Source organism: Bufo bufo, chromosome 6, assembly GCF_905171765.1.
Source record: "Bufo bufo chromosome 6, aBufBuf1.1, whole genome shotgun sequence".
NCBI classification, from domain to species: domain Eukaryota; kingdom Metazoa; phylum Chordata; class Amphibia; order Anura; family Bufonidae; genus Bufo; species Bufo bufo.
In genome coordinates this window covers 129,094,939-129,119,325 of record NC_053394.1, presented here as the reverse complement: position 1 = coordinate 129,119,325, position 24,387 = coordinate 129,094,939, and the positions used below count along the sequence as shown (strand labels likewise).

General features: G+C 46.4%; 1 protein-coding gene across 2 annotated transcripts; it reads left to right on the top strand.

The window, feature by feature from the left end:
• Positions 1-2,709: 2,709 nt before the first annotated feature.
• On the top strand, positions 2,710-24,175 carry PCMTD2 (protein-L-isoaspartate (D-aspartate) O-methyltransferase domain containing 2). Of its 2 annotated transcripts, none has more exons than XM_040434597.1 (6): positions 2,710-2,809; positions 15,140-15,460; positions 20,594-20,696; positions 21,264-21,435; positions 22,490-22,613; positions 23,207-24,175. In XM_040434597.1, exons 2-6 carry the CDS (start codon positions 15,154-15,156, stop codon positions 23,590-23,592), a joined length of 1,092 nt encoding a protein of 363 aa, XP_040290531.1. In that variant the 5' UTR covers positions 2,710-2,809; positions 15,140-15,153; the 3' UTR covers positions 23,593-24,175. The 2 variants fall into 2 exon arrangements, with proteins under 2 accessions (XP_040290531.1, XP_040290530.1); XM_040434596.1 differs by having other exon boundaries at positions 2,747-2,882.
• Positions 24,176-24,387: the final 212 nt, after the last annotated feature.

Here is a 24,387-nt window from a genome sequence, read left to right as displayed (position 1 = left end):
ATGGCTCTCAGACTTTGGAGACACTAAGCAGGCATCCTAAAACTGCGGCCCTCCAGATGTTGTAAAACTACAATTCCCACCATGCCCTGCTGATGGCTGTAGGTTGTCTGGGCATGCTGGGAGTTATAGTTTTACAACATCTGGAGGGCCGCAGTTTGAGGATGCCTGCACTAAAACTAATATTTTTTGGGGAAAGAAAAATTGTTTCCGTGTCTCCAAAGTCTGAGAGCCATAGTTTTTTATGTTCTCTAGTGGACTGTTGGGGATTATAAAAATTTAGTACTCCATGGAAGTGTGGTACTCCCTGAAGCAACCGTCAATGCAGAGGCCCGGATGATCGGGGCAAGTGTCACATTGAGTGGTGGTGTCCTTCCGTATCCCCCTCTTGTGACACACTCTGCACTTTATTTGGGTTCGTCCCTTCTTTCCAGTATGGGGGACCACACCTGGAAAGTGTTGGCCAGGGACGATCCGGGCGCCTCCAGTTCCCGAGGTACTCCGGCCTGCTCTTTCCCGGTCCGAAAAGATCAGGGCCTTGAGGACTGCCTCATAGAACTGGAGAAATGTCCCTGTGCTGCCAGCGCTTCGGGATAGTACAAAAGAGTTGTACATGGCAACCTGCACCAAGTAGACCGCAACTTTTTTGTACCATGCCCGGGTTTTGCGCATAGCGTTATATGGCGTGAGGACTTGATCAGAGAGATCAACTCCTCCCATATACCGATTATAGTCGACGATACAATCGGGCTTGAGGACCGTTGCCGCGGTACCTCGCACAGGGACAGGGGTGGTGCCGTTACCGTGGATTGTGGACAGCATAAGGACATCCCTCTTGTCCTTATACCTGACCAGCAACAGGTTTCCACTGGTAAGGGCACGGGTCTCACCCCTGGGGATAGGTACCTGGAGGGGGTAGGCAGGGAGGCCGCGTTGATTTTTCCGCACGGTCCCACAAGCGAACGTGGATCTGGCGGCAAGGGACCTGAACAAGGGAATGCTGGTATAAAAGTTATCCACGTACAATTGGTAACCATTATCCAGCAGTGGGTACATAAGGTCCCACACGAGTTTCCCGCTAACACCCAGAGTGGGGGGACATTCTGGGGGTTGAATACGGGAATCTCGCCCCTCGTACACACGAAATTTGTAAGTGTACTCTGAGGTACTCTCACAAATTTTGTATAGCTTCACGCCATACCTCGCCCGCTTTGTGGGAATGTATTGGCGGAAACTGAGTCTCCCCTTGAACGCAACGAGAGACTCATCAACCGCGACCTCCCTTCCAGGTACGTAGACCTGCTGAAATGTGGCCCCAAAGTGATCGATGACCGGCCGTATCTTATACAGCCGGTCATAGGCAGGATCACCTCGGGGTGGACATGCTGCATTATCGGAATAATGCAGACATTTCCGGATGGCCTCAAACCGTGTACGTGTCATGACCATACTGTACAGTGGGGTCTGGTATAGGACGGGTGGGGGGGCTGGTGGGGGGGGGGGGCAAGTGGCAGGGGGGGTCTGGGTTAGGGTTAGATGGAAGTTTGGAATAAAAGTACTTTTTCTTTTTTTTTTTTCTAACTTACTTTTCCCTTCTTTCCCTGCCTAACGGTGCCTCTCCCTCACTGACCCTAACCTACCTGGGTGGCGATGGGTGCAGGAGGGTGATGTATGCCGATTAGGGGGACGCAGGAGCTGGTGCTGGACGATGCTGCACGGTCAGGGTGCTGGACAGGAAGAGGAGGGGAGAGAGGAGCGCAGGAAGTTTGAATCTCGCGCCTCTCTCCCCTGCACCAATCAGCACCCTGGACAGCGGCATTCAGCACCAGGGCCAGCACCGCCTCTCCAAATCCTCGGACTGCGATAGGTGGTGTATAATTACGCCACCGATCGCAGTCTTTTTCCGGTTCATCGGGTCACAGGACACCCGAATGGACCGGAAAAGCAGAAAACCGCAGGTCTGAATTGACCTGCGGTTTTCTGCGATCGCCGATACGGGGGGGTCAAATGACCCCCCCCCCGCGTTGTTACGGGATGCCGGCTGAATGATTTCAGCCGGCGTCCCGTTCCGATTAACCCCCGCGGCGCCGGAATTCCGATTTTAAGTCAGGACGTACCGGTACGTCCTTGGTCCTTAAGGACTCGGGAAATAGGGCGTACCGGTACGTCCTATGTCCTTAAGGGGTTAATATTATTGGGGACACTAATGGAGGCATTATTATTACTGGGAGGCACTAATGGGGGTATTACTATTACTGGGGGCACTAATGGGGGCATTATTAATGCGGTGGGGTACTAATGGGGCATTAATAATTCTGGGCAGCTCAAATAGGGGGGGCATTAATATTATTCGTAGCCACTGTATGACAGCAACTTCATATCTTGTGTTAAGCCACGCCCCACAATCACACCCTCTTTGGGGTGTGTCCTAACTCGGCCAGTATTTTTTGTTGGCCTCTCAGAACCTAAGCATGGTGGACACACATGCTGAAAAGCCTGGCATTACTGTCGGGCTCCCTAGTTTCTCCAGGTATAAAGGTACTGAAGAACATGGTAATGCTCGGAGTGACAGGCTTCGTATATCTCCTCAGAGTCCCCTTCATGACAGGATGTCGCCTTAAATAGCAGAAATGTCCCGCCCTTTGCAAGCCTGCATCACGTGCCTGGGACAAGAACGGGCAGCGCTCGAGCAGTTAAGGGGGCGTGGGGCCCGTGCTCTGGGAGGGCGGTGCTGCGGCTGAGTCACGCCCATCTCATTAGCCTGTCTGGTGACGTAAGGCGCGGTCAGCTGGTACTGTGTTTACAGCAGGAGGTGAGCGAGTGTGGAGAGCGCGTCACTACCGAGCACCGACAACACCCTCGGCCTCCCGCCGTGCTTTACCGAGGTAACACGCCGAACGGTCCCCAGACTGCCGGGGGACGGTGCGTGTGCAGGGCAGCAGGGGCAAACTCTGTAGGACGCAGGCCCGCTATGTCGTGCGGTAGTCAGACAGGGCTTGGAGCTATTCTGCTTAACCCCTGCAGGGGGAGCAGCGGAGTACCGTGTGGTTGTGTTGTAGGGACCTGTGTGAGGACATTCCTCTTGAGTCCTGAAGGGGAGTTTCTTTTGTAATGTTTATTCATTTGTGACGCGTATTTCACTGGCCGTGGTGTGCAGGTCCGCTTGCATCCTGCAGGTGGCGTGTTATGTGGTCTTTTACAGTGCCGCAGAATGTAGATGGAGCCTTTTTGGTGCGTATATGCTGCAGAAACGCATGTAAATCCGCATAGAAAAGTGTGTAGATCTGATGTGCTTTCACCTGCACCCATGTGCAGATGGCCTCAGACTGCGCCTGTATTGTGTTGCTGCAGTTCTGGGGTGTCTGTAATCCATTGCAAATCTGCACATAGGAAAGTATAGAAAGCCTATAAGGCACTGTGTGACATTGCAATGAATACAAAAAAAAAAAACACCACAGAATAATAAAAAAAAAATTATTAAAATAATTCCCAAAACTAGTTACAAATGCCTAATGGTACATTCTGCCTCTACCCAAATCAGATCCCCCCCTATACAGTTAAAAATGCAAAGATAGCGCTGCACAATAAGTAATCTCAGCATTGGTGCAAAAAAATATTTATCATCTCTATATCTATTTCCAAGAAAAAACACTCCAACGGCTTGAATAAAAGTGCAAATAGTTTATCCACCCATATCTTGGCAACGTTTCAGTGCTGTCACAGGACCTTTCTCCTGCTTGTAAAAGGTCCTGTGATAGGCATAGCGTTCCTTCCCTGTGCTGGCATCAGCCTCAGGGAACGAACTGCGCATGATCTAGCTATCGCGTCGCGAGATTACGGTGATCTAGCTTTGTATTATCGGGGGAGCAAGGAGAAGATTCGGCGGATGCGGGCCGGTGCTGGGCTCCTTCACAGTGGGCGTGGCTGGGCTCTGGAAACGGTAGTAGCCTCATTTACATATCTATAAAATAGTTTTTTTACACAATAAAAGCACACAGAGCTATGGGGACTGGATATTGCGGATGTGCTAGCGGCTATCTAGCAACCCATGTCCATTAACAGATTTATTTAACCAATTACTGGTAACAGGAGTCGTCCCAGAAGATTGGAAATTAGAAAATGTTGTGCCCATTCACAAGAAAGGTAGGGAGGAATCGGGCAACTATAGGCCAGTAAGCCTGACATCAATAGTGGGGAAATTAATGGAAACCATACTTAAGGAGAGGATTGTGGAACATCTAAAATCCCATGGATTGAAAGATGAAAAACACCATGGGTTTACTTCAGGGAGATCATGTCAAACTATTCTTATAGATTTTTTTGATTGGGTGACTAAAATAATAGATGGAGGAGGTGCAGTAGACATCGCTTATCTAGACTTTAGTAAGGCTTTTGATACTGTTCCACATAGAAGGCTTATCAATAAATTGCAGTCTTTGGGCTTGGACTCCCATATTGTTGAATGGATTAGGCAGTGGCTGAGGGACAGGCAACAGAGGGTTGTAGTCAATGGAGTATATTCAGACCATGGTCTTGTTACCAGTGGGGTACCTCAGGGATCTGTTCTGGGACCCATATTGTTTAATATATATTGCAGAAGGCCTCGATGGTAAGGTGTGTCTTTTTGCTGATGACGCAAAGATTTGTAACAGGGTTGATGTTCCTGGAGGGAAACGCCAAATGGAAAAGGATTTAGGAAAACTAGAGGAATGATCAAAAATCTGGCAACTAAAATGTAATGTTAAGTGCAAGATAATGCACCTGGGGCGTAAAAACCCAAGAGCAGAATATAAAATCAGTGATACAGTCCTAACCTCAGTATCTGAGGAAAGGGATTTAGGGGTCATTATTTCAGAAGACTTAAAGGTAGGCAGACAATGTCATAGAGCAGCAGGAAATGCTAGCAGAATGCTTGGGTGTATAGGGAGAGGCATTACCAGTAGAAAGAGGGAGGTGCTCATGCCGCTCTACAGAGCACTAGTGAGACCTCATTTGGAGTATTGTGCGCAGTACTGGAGACCATATCTCCAGAAGGATATTGATACTTTGGAGAGAGTTCAGAGAAGAGCTACTAAACTGGTACATGGATTGCAGGATAAAACTTACCAGGAAAGATTAAAGGACCTTAACATGTATAGCTTGGAAGAAAGAAGAGACAGAGGGGATATGATAGAAACTTTTAAATACATAAAGGGAATCAACAAGGTAAAAGAGGAGAGAATATTTAAAAGAAGAAAAACTGCTACAAGAGGACATAGTCTTAAATTAGAGGGGCAAAGGTTTAAAAGTAATATAAGGAAGTATTACTTTACTGAGAGAGTAGTGGATGCATGGAATAGCCTTCCCACAGAAGTGGTAGCTGCAAATACAGTGAAGGAGTTTAAGCATGCATGGGATAGGCATAAGGCCATCCTTCATATAAGATAGGGCCAGGGGCTATCCATAGTATTCAGTATATTGGGCAGACTAGATGGGCCAAATGGTTCTTATCTGCCGACACAGTCTATGTTTCTCAGCTCTATGCCCAAAATCCAGGTGACAGGTTCCCTTTAAACCTGGTGTTATCGGGTCTTGCCTGTTCTCCCTTTGAATTCCTGGCAGAGATATCGCTAATTTTCTGACTCTAAAAACAGTCTTTGGTTTTGTTTTTGTTTTTTTGTTTTTAACCGAGGGATCGGAGAACCCTTTCTCAAGATTCAAAGGATAGAATTGTGTTGATTTTCGATCAGCCCTTTTTACATAAATTAGTCTCTGACTTTCACAAACAGCAGGAGATTGTTTTTTACTAAGGCCTCTTGCACACAAATGTATTTTTTCGTGTCCGTTCCTTTAAGAAAACATACAACTTGTCCTATTATTGTCTGCAAATAACATTCCGTCGCTCCATTCAAGTCAATGGGTCCACAAAAAACGGATCGCATACGGAAACCATAATGAGATGTTTTTGCGGAAATACAGAAACAAAAATAAATAAATATGGAACAACGGATCTGTGAAAAACGGACCGCGAAATACATCCGGTTGTGTGAAAGAGGCCTAAGGCCTCATGCACATGACCGTTGTGTGTTTTGCGGATCTGCAAAACACGGATGGCGTCCGTGTGCATTCCGCAATTTGCGGAACGGCATGGACAAACCATTAATATAACTTCCCATTCTTGTCCGCAAAACGGACAAGAATAGGACAGGTTATATATTTTTTTGCGAGCCACAGAACGGAGCAACGGATGCAGACAGCACACGGAGTGCTGTCCGCATCTTTTGCGGCCCCATTGAAGTGAATGGGTCCGCATCCAAGCCACAAATACTGCGGCTCGGATGTGGACCAAAACACCGGTCGTGTGCATGAGGCCTATTTCTGTGAAAACCCAAAATCTGAGAGAAGTAACCTTTCATAGGTTCAATGTAAAATGCTTTTATTTGCAATATTTAGAAGCTACTAAAGGATGGAGGAAATCTGGTTATCTTTTTGTTCCGTTCCAGAGAGCTTAATAAGGGATTCAGAGCCTCAAAGAGTTCTCTGGCTCGTCAGATAAAAGTATCGATTTGTGAAGTCTCTAAAGCCAGAGATAAAGATCCTCCAGTAAAGCTAAGGGCTCATTCCACTAGTCAGTATCAGCCTCCTGGGCAGAAAGGGCTGGAGCCTCCATGGAACAAAGGTCCTCAAATCCACATCCGTTTGTAAAACTATACGGGATCGATGTTAATTTAGAACCGGATTTAGCACGTGGCAGGACGATTCTGCAGGCTATAGTCCCACCCTAGTTGTATAATCTGGTATATCTCACTGTAGTGCAGTTGTGGAGGACAAAATGGAAAAACTGCATTACTTTAACTTCTTAATTTCTTCCTTTTTGTAAGTCCTTCATGATGGAATGGTATATTCCCCCCCCCCCCCCCCCTCAAAAAAATATATTAGATAATTAGAACACATAGGTTGCAAAATCTTGATGCTGAGTTGGGGTGTGTATGTGCGATATTAGACTCTAGACCAGGGATCCGCAACCTTTGGCACTCCAGCTGTTGTAAAACTACAATTCCCAGCATGCTTCGGTCATTTCTATGTGAGCTTTTAGAAAAGCAGTGTCAGTATGCATGCTGGGAGTTGTAGTTTTACAATAGCTGTAGTGCCAAAGGTTGCCTACCCCCGCTCTAGACTGTCGGTCCAGTTAGACACTGAGAAGGAGCCAGAAGAAGGTCAAACTTCTTCTCCCTGTCCCTACATGGTTGGAGGAGGGTCATCTCACTGTAAGGGTCCATTCACACATCCGCAATTCCATTCCGCATTTTGCGGAATCGGAATTGCGGACCTGCACTTCTGGGTCCGCAATTCCGATCCTGGAAAAAATAGAACATGTCCTATTCTTGTCCGCAATAGCGGACAAGAATAGGCATATTCTCTTAGTGCCGGCAATGTGCGGTCCGCAAAATGCGGAAGGCACATTGCCGCTGTCCGTGTTTTGCGGATCCATGGATCCGCAAAACACACGGATGTGTGAATGGACCCTTATGCTGTCCTGGAGGATTCACAAAAACAAAATTACCGGTAAATGTAATCCGCATATTTTATTTTTTATGCATGCCCAATGTGGGATCCTTTAAAGATGGAGCCCATTTAGAAGCTGATTCCCAAAGTGCCCAAACTTAGAATTTACAAACATATTTATCCTGTACATTGAACACGGTAACGGGGAAAAAAAATCAAAATGACTGGTTTGCCAAGGAAAATGTTACAAAATGTGATAGGACAGGAAACAACGCAGGAGCAGATGATTTAAAAGGCCTCCTCCCCTTACCTATTCAGTCGTTTCCTGTCCTCAGGATGTGTGGGAGCCTCTGCTGCAGTGCCAGGAATGTATGTTTGTTTCGCCCAGCCTTGATTTCCCCCCCCCCCCCCCCACATTAGGTGGGAGGGCTGGTGCAGGGAACGGGTACCCCGGGGAAACGCTGCCTCCCTTACCCGTTCCTCGGACTAAGCTCTGCGTGCAGGCATCCCCGGGCTCGCGTAATTCCCAGGTAAGGGGAAATTGCGTGGGATCCTGACCCGTGACATCACCAGGCGAGATTCTCCTTGGGCAAGAGAATCTCGCGTTAATGCGGCCGCTTCCGGGGATGATAAGAGCGCAACTGCAGAATCATTAAAATGCGATAAGCTGTCTGAACAAGCGTGCGCTCGCTGCCTGCAGTCATGCTTGCCCCCGCAAGGAAGCCTGGAGATGCCTCTTCCCTCAGCCCGGTAAGCCTCCTCCCCTGGGGGACTTATTTCTTCTATCCTTTCTGTGTCTTTTAGTCTGCACAGCTCCTTGGGTATTATTGGTGGCAGTGAAATTCCACCCTGGTGAAGGTGGTGGCCTTTTTAATATTCATGGCCCTATAGACTTTTTTTTATTTATTTTTTATTTAAATCTTAGGGCACTGAGACCATGGCACCTAAACCGGCCAGTGGAGATTCAGGACACAGAAAGTGCGCTATCTGCAGGAAGTCCTTTCCCTCTAAATCTAAAAAAGCCTTATGTCAGAGTGCACCGAAAAAGTGGTTACACAGAAGTCTCCTTCCTTCCTTGATTCTATAAGAGCTATGATTAAGGATTAAGAATTGCACCACAATCCCCACATCTATCAATGTCTCAGAAATCCCATACTTCTGAGGTGGCATTTGATCTGGATGAGGGGGAATTATCTGATCCGGACTCTGCTTCCTCAGATGACGGCTCGGGTAGACCTTTGTTTCTCCCGGAAGAAACAGACTGTCTTCTAAAGACCATTAGAGCCACCATGGATATTGAAGATGTAAAGGAAGCCCATTCCATTCAGGATCAGTTGTTCGAAAGGTCTGGGAGAAAGAAGGGTCTTCCCCATCCATAATAACATTAAGTCTCTGATATCCAAAGAGTGGAGAGATCCTGAAAGGAGACTGGCTATAACAAACTCCTTTAAAAGAAAATATCCTTTTGCAGAGACCAATCAGTGGGACAAGATGCCAAAGGTTGATGCCCCAGTTGTCCGTATTTCTAAAAAAAAAACTCTCTCCCGTTTGAAGATATGGGGCTCTTACAAGATCCCATGGACAAGAAATCGGAGAGTTTAATAAAAAAAAAAAGCCTGGGCTAAGCTGCGCCCTAGTATTGCTTCTACCTGTACAGCCAGAACACTGTCTGGCTTAATCAGTTAGAGGACCAAGTAGCTGCGGGTACCCCAAGGGAAGAAATCTTGGCCTCCTTGCCTATGTTAAAAGGAACCTGTCACTTCCAAAAACTAGGGATGTACCGGACATTTGCACGAGTACTTGTACTCCCACAAATGTCGCCGATACCTGATGGCCGTGCAGCGGCGGGTCCTGTGTCCCACAAGTTGAGCGGTGGGGACGGTGTTCCGTGAAATTTCCCTACCCTTGTCACTTTCTGTTGTGACGCGGCCGCACCGGACATGACATTCCCAGCTTTGGAAGGAGGTGTGCCGCGCAGGTGCACAATGACGGGGTAGATAAATTTCACACCAGAGTTGGGGAGAAGGGGCCACCTAATGCGCTTGTGCCTTACCTCTCATCTGGCTCCAGATCAACAACTGCGGCTGCAGCGGCGGGGCCTGTGTCGGCTTCTGTGGGGACGGCAACTTGTCCCAGCTGATCGGCGTGGGGGCGGGACTTCTGTGCGGCGGCTCCCAAGTCCCATGCGGTTGCCTAGCACTGAGAGGAAGTTAAAGCCACTTCCTCACAGTACTCTGGTGCTTCCGCATGGGAAGGATTACAGCAGGCCAGGTGGGTATGGTGCAGGAAATTGAGGAGAAATTCAGTTATTTTCTCTCCGTTTCATTTTCAAACAGTGAATGTAAAATAAGGTGGGGGGGGAATGGGCATATAATAGTGATTCCCAACCAGTGTGCCTCCAGCTGTTGCAACACTACACCTCCCAGCATGCCCGGACAGCCAGAGGCTGTCTCCAGGCATGCTGGGAGTTGTAGTTTTGCAACAGCTGGAGGCAGATTGGTTGGAAAACACTGTAATATATGCCCATTTATTAACCCTTGTACAAAGGAGAAGTTAAGCAGTTGTCCATAGCAACCAAATTCGAGCTTAACTTTGTACAAGGTTTGATAAATCTTCCCTATGACTAAATTAAATTGAAATTTGCTGTAAAAACATTACCACACCATAATTGGTATCGGTGAGTACTTAAATAAAAGTGTCGGTACTCGTACTCTGTCTTAAAAAAATTGTATCGGGACATCCCTACCAAAAAACATCCCAAGCTGCCAGCAGTACCTGACAGTAGCCAGCAGTGTGTTTCCGACGATAATTTTCTTCCTGAAAGCCGATGCGGCTAAAGCTCAGAAAACGTTTTTATCCCCTGCCAGCGCGCTTCTCTAGCCATGCCTGAAGTCAAGGGGGCAGCGGCCTTCTCGCTTCAAGTCAAGATAACCACGCCCCCTTCCCTGCCCCTTCGCTGTGACTGACAGCCAGCAGTTCGGCTGGCTTTCCCGAACTCTCTGCATAAGCGTTGTTAGTCACAGCGAAGGGGCAACATAGGAGAACATCTAAGCCATTTCCAGTTCATAGCTCTTCCATTCGGTCTCTCCACAGCCCCAAGGATATTTTCAAAGATAATGTCAGAAGTCACTAAATATTTACGTCTGAAAGAGATTTTAATTGTACGTTCTCTGGACGACTTCCTGATCGCGTTTCCCTCAGAAGAGATCCAGCGATCCCACCTGGTTCAGAAATGCTTTACCACCCTGGGTTGGATCCTAAACTTCAAGAAGCCAGACTTGTCCCCAGACAGAAGAAAGATCTTCTTGGGGTTCTTCAGGCCTTCCTCTTATCCTCCTGGGACGGAACAAATTCCGCTCTAGAAAAGCGTATTTACATTCCCAATGCCGTAAAGAAGTCCCTGATGTGGTGGAGAATGAGAAAGAACTTGCAGACGGGGGTTCATTGGCGACAGGAGAGACAAATGAGAATAACCACGGATCAAGAACTCACTGCCATCTACAAGGTCGTTACTTCCCTTCACACTCCCTCATCTCCGAACCGCACAAATGTGTTATCAGACAACACTACAGCTGTTGCTTACCTGAACAGGCAAGGAGGGACAAGAAGTCGCTCTCTGGGGTCTGTGTCTTGCAACATTTTTCTTTGGTTAGAAAAAAAATCTAAAATCTTTAACTGCGGTCCATGTCAAAGGAGAAGACTATAGTAGCTAACTTCCTCAGCCGCAGAGCTTTGAAGGAAGGAGAATGGTCCCTAAATTCTCAAATATTCCAGATCTGCGAAAAATGGGGAATACCAGACCTATATCTATTCGCCACAAGGGTCAACAGACAGACCAGGAGATTTTGGTCCCTCTCCCGTCATGATCAGCCTTTATGGATAGAAGCTCTATCCCAGCCATGGCCGAAGACGCTACTTTATGCGTTCCCTCCCTTCAGTTTGAATCCAAGAACTCTGATGAAGGTAGAGGAGGAAGGCGCTCAAGAAGTTTTCATTGCTCCATTTTGGCCAAGAAGGTCTTGGTTCCCCCTGCTGCTGCGGCTGTCTGCGGGAATATTCTGGACCTTGCCTTCGATCCCGGATCTTCTCCATCAAGGTCCGGTATTTCATCCAAAGATAAGCCAGCTCAACCTGACGGCCTGGCGACTGAACGCCTCGCCTTGAAGAAGAAAGGGTTGTCGGATGAGATAATTGCCACTTTAAAGTGGAGTCGTAAGTTTATAACATCCAAAATCTATTTAAGAACCTGGAACTCTTTTTTTAACCTTCTCAAATAATAGCCTTTATCCAGACATCCCTCAGATTCTAGGTTTATTACAGGCAGGATTGGATAAAGGTCTTGGGCCTGCTACACTCAAAGTACAGATATCATCTTTAGGTGCTTTTCTAGATAGAAAGTTGGCAGACTCTCGTCTTATAAAACATTTCTTAAAGGGGGCTACGAGAAGGTTTCCTACTATCCGTTCAGTCATTCCACCCTGGGACCTAAACTTGGTCCTCAGCCTTGATGGAACCTCTATTTGAACCAGTGGATCGGATTCCTTTGAAACTACTCGCCTACAAAATAGTTTTTCTAGTAGCAATAACCACTGCAAGAAGGATTGGAGAAATCCAGGCGTTTTCCTGCAAGCCTCCATATCTTCCGGTCCTGGACGGTCATATAATTCTCAGGCATTGTCCTTCCTTCCCAAGGTTGTCTCCAGGTTTCATTGTGAACAGGAAGTATCATTGCCTTCCTTTTGTCTATTCTTTCAATTAGGGTTGTTTCGGGTATCGAATTTTCAATACCCAATCGATACTTTTGTCCCGGTATCGATACAATACCAGGATTTGCCTTTTATCGATACTAGGCTGTGCTTTTGCACAGCCTAGTATCATAGAATATGGATCGTGCTGCTCTCAGCGTGGCCATGTTCCTTCAGCAGCACGGGGAGAAGGAAGCAGTCTCTCCCTCCCCTCCTGTGCTGCTGCCACCAGTGGGAATGTAAGGGAGGGGAGGGCACACTGCGCCACCAATGATAACTAGCGTTTAATACATTACAAATACAGACGGCAGAAACACATTGCCGGTACCCGACCTGTGACAGGGCGCTGCGTCCGCTGATCACAACTCCCTGTCAGAGGTCGGGTGCCGGCAATGTGTTTCTGCCGCCTGTATTTGTAATGTATTAAACGCTAGTTATCATTGGTGGCGCAGTGTGCCCTCCCCTCCCCTACATTCCCACTGGTGGCAGCGGCACAGGGGGGAGGGAGAGACTGCTTCCTTCTCCCCGTGCTGCTGAAGGAACATGGCCACGCTGAGAGCAGCACGATCCATATTCTATGATACTAGGCTGTGCAAAAGCACAGCCTAGTATCGATAAAAGGCAAATCCTGGTATTGTATCGATACCGGGACAAAAGTATCGATTGGGTATTGAAAATTCGATACCCGAAACAACTTGTCTTTTGGTCATAGAATCCTTTCTGCTGTTGTCCCTCCCTAGAGTTGATTACTCTGTTAATCCTCCTGTAAGTGCCATTGTGGAGGCGCTGGGGAAAAGGGTTAATTACTCTTACTGGCAATTGGTTTTTCCAGTAGCCTCCACAATGGCACTGGGTTTTTCCCTCCCTTTTTTTTTCTCTATTTATGTTTTTTGTCAAATGATGTAATTTTATGTTTAATACAATTATTTATTTATTTATTTTAATTAAAAAAAAAAATTATTTTTGTTCTTGCATCACTTCCGTGTCCTCTTATTGACTGAATAGGTAAGGGGAGGAGGCCTTTTAAATTATTTGCTCCTGCGTTGTTTCCTGTCCTGGGGTGGAGACACCCTCCTGTAAGTGCCGTTGGGAGGCTATTTGAAAAACCAATTACCGGTAAGAGTAACTCTTTTACATATGAAAATACAAGAAAAACTATAAATGTGTTATCCGCTGTAAAACCTTTAATTGTACTCAAAAGACTGGACAGGTCAGTTTTACCGCATGGGGGAACGGTGTAAAAACAGCCAGAAAACTATGGTGAGAACTATGGCTTTTTCTTTCCCCAGTTCCACTTCATATGGATTTTTTCCAGTCTCCCACTACATTGTATGCAATATAAGAAAGGTCCCAAAAAAACATTTTAAGGGGTGGAAAGGGCACTTTTGACTTGACGGTTATCCTTTGACAGAGTCATGGGCACCTAAAGCTCCTTGAAGTCTGTCTCTATGCAGCCATTGGCCACCGGTATTGTGCAGGGCTTTGCTGCTGTATTGCTGCCCCCATCTCCCTGGCAGGTGGTTTGGCTGATTGGTATACAGTGGTCCCTCAAGTTACTATATTAATTGGTTCCAGGATGACCATTGTAACATGAGTAACCGGTTCCAAAGCCCCAAAATGTCGTCCAAGATCAGAGAAAATGGACACAGGTAAAACAAGTCCTTACACATAACAGTCAGGATTCGTTGCTAACTAGCACCTAATCCGGCTATTTTACCAGAGAAGTGGCCTTGAATGGTTGGATCTGAGTCTGAGGCATTGTATGTTGAGTCTAGTTTCAACTTAGGATGGATCAGAAAAGGCCATTGTATCTTGAAGGATCCCTGGGGTATACATAAGCCATTTCCTTGTCCTTAATATCTGTAGACTAAATTTTCCTTCCTCTTAAAGTGGAACTATGATCATATACCCAATGTGACACTGTGGCAACTGTATGGTGCCCAGGGGGTATTGTGCATTGCTCCTGTAATAATCGATAGGACACGTGGCTAATACTTTGTGGACATCGTTGGGTCGTGGGATGGCAGCTGTACCACAAAATGTGCGGTAGTAACCCTCCGCACTGGATGTTAGATGTAATTGGAAAGACATTTTAAAAACATCACTGTAAGGGCTCATGCACAGAAATGTGCGGTGTTTTGTGGGTCCGCAAATTGCCGAACGAACAGGCGGCCCATTATAGAAATGCTTATTCTTGTCCGCCAAATGGACAAGAATAGGACATGATTTATAATGTTTGCGGGGCCACGGAACGGAGCAACTGTCCGCATCTTTTCAGCCCCATTGAAGTGAATGGGTCCTTATCCGAGCCACGCTCGTGTGAATGCGCCCTATAGCTGACCCTGCATTAGGGATTTCAGATGGCCATCTTCAGAATGGCTTGTCATTCATGGTTGGTCTGTGAAAGCTGTCATCTTGAAGAACTATAGCACAACTTAAAATGACAAGTCACTGATAATTCCCTGCCTTGATCCATGGAAAGCACTAGACAATGAGCACAAAAATGCAACACTGCAGGTCAACTTTTTGGCATCTGTCACTCAGTCATGAATGTGGGCCAATGGTTGGCAGAAAATGGTCTCGATCTGATTTGCATCCAGTTCCTCTGTTCTCTGGCTCTAAACCTAGCGGCTTCCCTGTCACAAGCGGGTGATATGGTTGGAGCTCCTAGCAGTGAGGCCCCTTTTGGTTAACCTTCCTCAGAGAGGTTCCCACGCAGTGAGTCTCGTCTGTAGAAGTCATCTGGTGCACCAAGAAAATGTTTCCTGATGATAGAATTTGGTTGCTATCAATGAAGCCATTGGCTGTGAGTTTGTGGATCCCCTACTGGGGGTAATGGTACCTTTTGACCCCTGTACAATGCGAAGACTTAAATTCTCTGTTCTGCTTCATTTTTATTTTTTCCTGAACAGGGTCTCTAATCAAAATGGGAGGGGCGGTGAGCGCCGGGGAGGACAATGATGACCTGATCGACAACTTAAAGGAAGCTCAGTACATTCGCACTGAAGAGGTGGAGCAGGCCTTTCGTGCCATTGACCGTGCAGATTACTACCTGGATGAATTTAAGGAAATAGCATATAAGGACTTGGCCTGGAAGCATGGCAACATCCATCTGTCAGCCCCCTGCATTTATTCCGAGGTGATGGAGGCTCTGGAATTACAGCCCGGCCTGTCCTTCCTGAACTTGGGCAGCGGCACTGGATATTTAAGCACTATGGTGGGACTCATCTTGGGTGAGTAGTGGCTGCGCTGTGTTTTGATCTTGTGGGGTTTTTTGTTTCCATTCCTCATAATGTTCATGACCCGTTTGCTGTCATTAAACCATCGTATTAGCACCCAGAAGCTGAAAACTTGGAGGTCTAGATATGATTACACAGCTGAGGTTTTGTCACAATGTAGGTCCAGGAAATATGAATCTTACAGAGTAGTGAATGCATACATAGTAAGAAATCAGCCATGTGATCAAATTATATTAGCAAGTTGCAGAACTTATTACCCAATGATTACATTTTACTTAAAGGGGTTGTCCAGGGATAAGTAGTTTTACCTAATGCCCACAGCCTTCCTCAGTAAGTGGAAGAATCATACTTGCCTGCTCCCCGCCACTCTGGTCCTCTGTGATGGCTCCAGTATGTCCATATTCTGCTCCACAAGTGGCACGTCACCGCTGAAGGCATTCATTGGCTGCAGCGGAGCATATGACCATGCCCATGCTGCGCTAGAAGTAAACTAGTCGGGGACCGGAAGATCGCCATACTAGAGCCATCGCCGGGACTGACTGAGCATAGATCCTACAGGAAAACTTCCCAGTGGGCCGATGCCCAGGGGGCTGCCCAAGGCCTCCTCACAGGCGTTGGTCGGGTCCATAGCGATCTGATGCTCTTAGCATTAATTAATGCTAGGAGCACCCATTACAGGGGTACTCAACTACTTTTTGTAAAGTTTCACATAATTGGATCTGCTGTGAGGTGGAGGTCCAGACTGAACACTAACAGGTGTGAGTACTGCACACAGATTGGAGGCCATTAAATTGAATAGTCCTATGTACCCCACATTTCTAGAATGCCCCTAGGAGGGCCACTTACCACTCACTGACTGTTGGGGCACTCTGCTGTTATTGATGCTGCCATAGTACAGAGGGACTCTGACCACTCACTGACTATGGGGGCACTCTGGCTTATTTCATGGGGGGGGGGGGGGGGGGGGGGGGGGGGGGGGTTTAGTGCTTGTGTGTAAGGGGCATGTGGATGACACATCTCAGACAGGCTGATACAGGTCATACACACAGGGAGATCGTCCAGTCCTCAGATAACACAGTGGAAATGTTAGCCCCCCCCCTTCCCAGTGCTGGACAGCAGTCCTCTCCCCTGCAGCCCTGACTTGGTGCAGATACTGACCTCTCCTCCTTACAGCCCACATGTAGAGGCCACTTCTCCATGCAGGAGTTGAAGAAACCTGCTCTGCACATCGACAACCCGCCATCACAGACTCGCTAAAGGCAGAAGTGATGTAGGCGGAGCCAACTCCTCCCTCCCTACCAGTGATTGGTAGTTCGTGTGAAGCTGCCTGTGTGCAGCACATCAATTGGCTGGAACACCTCCCGGGTCCTGTCCTGCTTCTTCCCCCTCACTGGCTGTATGACAGGTCCTTTTCTCTTCTGCTTCTCTCCTCGTTGGTCCAGACAGCTGGTGTCCCCGCTCCAGATTTGGTCTGCGAGTTGAGTACCCCTGATCTATTACTTATGCACCTGGCTGGCAGAAGAAAATGCCCTCCTGTATTTAGCTGTATTGCTATTCACAGGATGATGGTGTTAAATTCTGCGGCAGCAGTATTTTGTGCTGCACTATAGTACTGTTGGCCCCGCCTATGTATATTAGCCCTGCCTTCTGTCAATTTGGACCCGCATACAACATGAGGACCCCTTTTTTTTTTTTCCCCAGGGCCACTTTAACTGCTTGCCGCCACTGTAACGCTGATAGGCTTCCGGGGGCGGCAGCGCTGTCAGGTCTCAGCGACGCCTATTCGCGTCATCTCGTGAGACCCGAGAGCGGCGCGCAGCTCTGAAGTTAAATTACAGCCTGCCAGCGCTGATCATTCGCTGGCAGGCTGTAGATGTAAAAAAAATTGCATCAGAAAGGTATATTAGACGCTGTTTTGTTAACAGCGTCTGATATACCTGCTTCCTGGTCCTCTGGTGGTCCCTTTTGTTTGGATCGACCACCAGAGGACACAGGCAGCTCTGTAAGAGCACTACACTACACCCCCCCCCCCCCGTCACTTATTAACCCCTGATCACCCCATATAGACTCCCTGATCACCCCCCTGTAAGGCTCCATTCAGACATCCGTATGTGTTTTGCGGATCCGCAAAACACGAACACCGGCAATGTGCTTTCCGCATCTTGCGGATTCGCACATTGCCAGAACTATATAGAAAATGCCTTTTCTTGTCCGCTATTGCGGACAAGAATAGGACATGTTCTATATTTTTGCGGAACGGAAGTGCAGACCCGGAAGTGCAGATCCGCAATTTCGGATCCGAGCGGGACAAAGTCTGTCCCAATAGAAATGAATGGGTCCGCAATTCCGTTCCGCAAAATGCGAAACAGAATTGCGGACGTGTGAATGTGGCCTAAGGGTCCCTTATCACCGCCAGTTAGTTAGCTACTTGTTAGGTAGTTGGCGCCCACCGCACCGCAGTCACTGATTAGTCGCTGATTAGCGTCATCGCTGTCGCTAATCAGCACTAGTACTATTTAGTATCTGTAAGTGATCAAGACTGATCGCAATCAGATCTATATCAGTACATTAGGGTCACCTTAGGCTCTACAAAAAATGCAGTGTTCGCCTGATCTTGTGCCCACACTTGCGTTCAGTCCGCCCCACCGCAGTGACAGAATTATAATTTTTTTCTGATCACTGCAAAAACACCGTAAAATCGCTGCGGCGCTATAAAGATCACTTTTGAGGGGCATGGCGAGTTCATAGAAGATATTTTTATTTTTTTGGCACAAGTTAGCGGAAATTGATTTTTTTGTTTTTTGTTTTTTCTTACAAAGTCTCATATTCCACTAACTTGTGACAAAAAATAAAATCTTACATGAACTCGCCATACCCCTCACGGAATCCAAATGTGTAAAAATGCCCTGTGAAATCCTAAAGGTACTCATTGGAATATGGGCCCCTTTATGCACCTAGGCTGCAAAAAAGTGTCACACATGTGGTATCGCTGTACTCAGAAGAAGTAGGGCAATGTGTTTTGGGGTGTATTTTGACATATACCCATGCTGTGTGTGAGAAATATCTCTGTAAATGACAACTTAAAAACAATTTTTTTTTATACAAAGTTGTCAATTTACAGAGATATTTCTCTCACCCAGCATGGGTATATGTAAAAATACACCCCAAAACACATTGCCCTACTTCTTCTGAGTACGGCAATACCACATGTGTGACACTTTTTTGCAGCCTAGGTGCGTAAAGGGGCTGAAAGTCCAACGAGTACCTTAGGCTTTACAGGGTTGCTCACAATTTATCACAGAAAGAAATGCACCAAACGGATATGCCACTGACTATACTAGCTAGTCGTACAAGCAGATATTAAAACCTGAGACTTTTGCCAATATATTCCTGTCAGGAACACATCGGAGCCCATCATACACCACGTCACGGTCTCTCAGCATGGCAAGGGTCCTACCACTAACCTCCATCACAGGGTCTGATATGGGTGTGGCTTACAGTCTGGCTTTATTCACATTGCACTAGTTGTCCTGCTAGGCGGTTGTGTGGAAGCTTGGCTGTGAGCTGGATTTCATCACCTTCAGACCTTGTTCACACCATAGTTAGCGTAGTGGTAGGACCCTTGCCATGCTGAGAGACCGTGACGTGGTGCATGATGGGCTCCGATGTGTTCCTGACAGGAATATATTGGCAAAAGTCTCAGCTTTTAATATCTGCATTTATGACTAGCTAGTATAGTCAGTGGCATATCCGTTTGGTGCATTTTTTTTCTGTGATTTATATAATTATATTTTCATCCGCACAATGCTCCGTTTTGTGTAGGATGCCTTTGTGGTGCATGTGGACCGTGCCGGCATCCTCCATTGTACGCATTTTTTGCTGGGGATAGTCGTTTGCTGCGGTCCACATGCGGTGGGACTGCTCCCCCAATGAGAAACACGCTACAGTGTTTGGGGTTTGAGCAGTTCCCCCATATTGGCCACTATATTTCTGTGTTTTTGCTCACAATTTAGCCCCGCCCAAAATGCCAGAACAGTAAACACACCCCACAAATGACCCCATTTTGGAAAGTAGACACTCCAAGGTATTCACTGAGGGGCATAGTGAGTCCGTGGGAGATTAAATTTTTTTTTTGCCAGAAGTTAGCAGAAATGGAAACTTTATTATTTTTTTTTTTTTTCCCCTCAAAGTGTCATTTTCCGCTAACTTGTGAATTTTTTTTTTTTAATTATACATAAACTCACCATGCCCCTCCGCGAATACTTTGGGGTGTCTTCTTTCTAAAATGGGGTCATATGGGGGGTAGTTATACTATCCTGGCATTCTAGCGCCTCAAGAAACATGACAGGTGCTCAGAAAGTCAGAGCTGCTTCAAAATGTGGAAACTCACATTTTTGTACCATAGCTTGTAAACGCTATAACTTTTGCGCAAACCAATAAATATACACTTATTGGATTTTTATTTTTTTATCAAAGACATGTAGCACAATAAATTCTGACACAAACTTGTATAGAAATGTAATTACGGTATATTTGAACAATTTTACCCGAAAAAGTTAAAAATGCACATTTTTTGCGGTCTATTTTGATATCAGAAAAACTAAAAATGTCAGCAGCAATCAAATACCACCAAAAGAAAGCTGTATTTGTGAGAAGAAAAGGAGGTAAAATTCATTGGGGTGCCAAGTTGCATGACCGAGCAATAAACCGTTAAAGTTGTGAAGTGCCGATTTGTAAAAAAGGGCCTGGTCACTAGGGGGGTATAAACCTGTGGTCCTTAAGTGGTTAAGTTCTCAGTCCGCCTCAGCCATTGCAGAGGACCAGAGTGGCGGGGAGCAGGTAAGTATGAATCTCTCACTTACTGCGGCAGGCTGCCGGCCTTGGGTAAAAACGACTCATTTGTGGGGTTTCTAGAACACATTGAGGGCTGTAACTGAATGTTACATATCATTGGGGTGGGGACCATGTTGCAGACCTGAACAGTCTGTCTGTTAGCTGCTCCTCTCCCGACCTCACACTATATATTGTATGTATGCCCGCTGGAATTTTTAATGTCATTCTTGCAGCTGACGTGACATGGCTCCCCCTGTTGTTGGTGCTTGCACTAACCTTTATCTCTGTCATCAGGGCCTTATGGCTTGAACCATGGAGTTGAGCTTCACCCAGACGTCATTGAATATGCAAAGCGGAAGTTGGATCAGTTCATCCGAACAAGCGACAGCTTCGACAAGTATGGCTGCTGTCTGTGGCCTATATGGGTTTGGGAGGGTGCAGGTTTGCAGGAGCGTTAAGCAATGAAACACTTTGGAGATATGGATGTTGCCTGTGCCCTGTCTAATGCTCGAACTATGCCATCAAAGGGGCGTATGTCCTTACACTGTCCAAGCAGTGCCAGTCTATATGTAATTTCGTGATCATAGTATGGCACTATCATTTTGGACAGAATAAACCCGTTTCAAGTCTGATGTCAGTTCATTAACGTGTACAACAATGCTTTTCAATGGCGAGCTGCCTTCTTCGTCAGTTATCGCATACGGTGCCATACTAGGATCAAGATTTTTCAGATTCTTTCTTCACTGCTGCGTCCAGCTACAAGCTGCTACTGCGCCAGTCCGGATCCAATGCAGCAGACCTGGGGCATGAATGTATACTCGCTCACATATGTGTACAAACTGCACCATCAGATGATGTATTACACCATTCACTGTTACTTCTTTCTTCTCTTTTGCTGGTTAGGCAGCACTCCGTTTAACATTTATGAATACATTGACAATTTCCGAATGCCTTCCTCCCCAAGGTTTGACTTCTGTGAACCGTCCTTTGTGGCTGGCAACTGTCTGGAAATCTCTCTGGAATCTTCCGCTTACGATCGCGTGTACTGTGGAGCCGGGGTACAGAAGGAGCATGAGGAATACATGAAGAACTTTTTAAAAGTGGGCGGGATCCTTGTGATGCCACTCGAAGAGAAGGTAGCGCCATAGATTGTGTCCTTTAGAAAAGTTAATTTCTGTAGATTTAGAAAATTTGTGCTGTTACGTTTGAATATAATGTTGTAGTGACCACAGCTTTCTTTTTATACCAAGCTCCAAATTTCTGCATAGACAGTTAACCTGCGACATGCTGGCTATCTGCTACTTAGAGTTTACTATTGACTGTTCACGCTTTGAGCTTCAGGGGGTTGTGCAAAGTTTTTAAGTTTTATTTTCCCCTATCCTATAACTAGCTGATCGCTGGGGTCTGACCACTGGGACTCCCACTGATCACGAAAAAGAAGCGGCAGGTCGTGCATGCGCGCTGCTGCACTGTTCATTTTCTGTGGGCATGTTGGAGATGGCTGTGCACTGTAGGGAGGGGGGTGAAATGAATATGAAAACGACAGTAAAGGTACCTTCAATAAAACGTAACTGTTAATTAAGATGACTGTTTATTATTTTGAGCACTTAAGTCATCTTGCACAATTCTCTGGTTCCTATATAGGACATCGGGGTAGCTGTACCTACGTATTGGCTTAGTTTATTTGGTTGGATGAAATGCATACACTGAAGACCCTTGCATCTTCAGTTTGTAGGACGAAGGGATATGTTTCTCTACAACACAGGATACAAGAACTAGATTGACCTATGACTTTGAGATTTTTAGGGCTCCTGCATACTGTATCCATTTTTGCAAAACGCAGATACCAGCCGAGAGCCTGCCCCCCCCCCCCGGCTGTAGAACGGATTTGGACGGCACGCAGGTGTGATTGTCCATCTTTTGAGGCCCCATGGAGAAAAACAGGTCTGCATCTGATCCACAAAAAATGCGGATTAGATGCGGGTAAAAACTATGGCCATGTGCACGAGGCTTTATTCTGCTAGCCCTATCAAGACGACTGCCACATTGCACTGAGACCTTACCGCTGAGAAGGTGGTCACTTTGTTCTCTCATCAGCTCTTATGTAGCAGAGCCCCCCATAATGGATTCTTATATAGAGATGGATTATCTTCACTTATCCTTCTCCTTTTTTTTTTTTTTCTGTTTCAGCTCACAAAGATAACCCGCACTGGTCTAACATCCTGGGAAACCAAGAAGATCCTGGCTGTGTCATTTGCTCCGCTAGTGCAAATAACTAAAGTGGACAATGGAAGGAGACACCCCCTCCATCTTCGTAAGTACAAATGTTTTATTGGTACCCCGAATCCTTGGGCAGCTGTGAAATAAAGCAGACAGATATTGTCCAGCGTCCATATTGTGGGTCTTTTTGTGGCTTCTGTATGAATTTCTTTGCTGTGCATCTTTTCTCAGTGGACAGACTCTTCTGGTGTGATATTCATTACTTTTGGTACCGTTACCTGCTGTGCATAGCACTCTGAGGTAATCAGATGTTCTCATCCTGTCCTGCCTCCCCTCTCTCACCATGATGCCTCACAGAGAGAAGGTCTATTCCAGGGGTCAACAACCTCCGGCACTCCAGCTGTTCAGAAACTACAACTCCCAGAATGCCTAATTCACTTTCATGGTAGATAGAAGAACAGCCAAGCATGTTTGCATGCTAGGAGTTGTAGTTTCACAGAGAGAACATTCATGCAGCGCCTTTAGTCTGCAGGAAGGTGAGGACGATAATACCCCCCCCCCCCCCCATCAGATAAACTCCTTATTCTATGTATTTACGTATATTAGTGAATTATGTCAAATGAATCCCAAGAGCTACACTGTATCTTTATAATGAGAAAAATATAAATCGAGCTCTTTCTTTCTTAGCTCCTCCGAACGTGCGCTCACTGCAAGACTTGGCTCGCATCGCCATCAGGGGACGTATTAAGAAGACCCTCAAACAGGAGGTCACCTGCAGGGGAGTTGGGGGGAGCCTAAAACCCCAACGCCGCTACAAACGTAAGCGCCTGCGCCGACGCCGTATGGAGACCATAGTCTTCCTCGACAAAGAAGTGTTTGCCAGCCGCATCCCAAACCCCTTTGATGACAACAACAACTGTGAAGATGTGGAGGAAGACCCAAGAGAAGAGGAAGAACGAGTGGTCATTGACACAAAGCCAGAACCTCTTGTTAACTTTCTCAGAGAGAAAATTCTGAGTCTGCCTCTTCCAGATCCTCTGAAATACTATCTGCTCTACTACCGAGAAAAATAAACCCCAGGACAATATGGAGGTCTTCTGACTGCACCAATTTTTTTCCCCCCTTTAAACTGGCTGGCATCTGGTCTTATGGGGATGACGGCCAGTCCCTTTTGCCTTCTTGACAATTGTATCTCCAGCTCTGCAGCCAATTTCTTCTATAGCCCAAGCAACCAAGTCGAATCCAGAATGTCCATGGACTCTGACACTTTCCATCCTTTTGCTTTCCTCTAAGGATTGATTGCTCTTCTATAGAAGCCCATTGGGTGCTTTGTCTAGCAGAGCAGCCCTTTAAAAGCACAGCTCTTTTCCACTCGCTTTCCAATCACATAACCCCACTTGGCTACATCTTTGACCTATGGTGGTTTATCTGCAACATTTGAAAAGGTCATAGGTTTTTGACCTAATGTGGTGATTATAGGGTGTACTAGTCTAGTCACTCTTCCAGGTACTATTGTGTCTCTGTAGAAAACATGCTATACCGGAGCATTCACCAGAAACCAGAGCTTTTAGTGCATTCAGCATAGGTGGTGCCCTAAATGCTAAATCCCTTTAAGTAATGTTGCAGGTATATTGGTGTTCAAACCTTTCATAGAAATAAGAAACTGCTAATTCAGGGTAAGCATGATGGAGCGTCAATTACCTTGGTTGTAGCTTTACAGGGCTCATTCCATGCAAACTATGCACCATTTTGCAAGTGATATCTATACTGGGTCCATCTGGAAGTACAGGTGCCTGTCAGTCATTGGGTACAATACAACAGCTTGCATGTTAATACCTCTGCTTCCAGTACCTTCTGATACTGCTGGA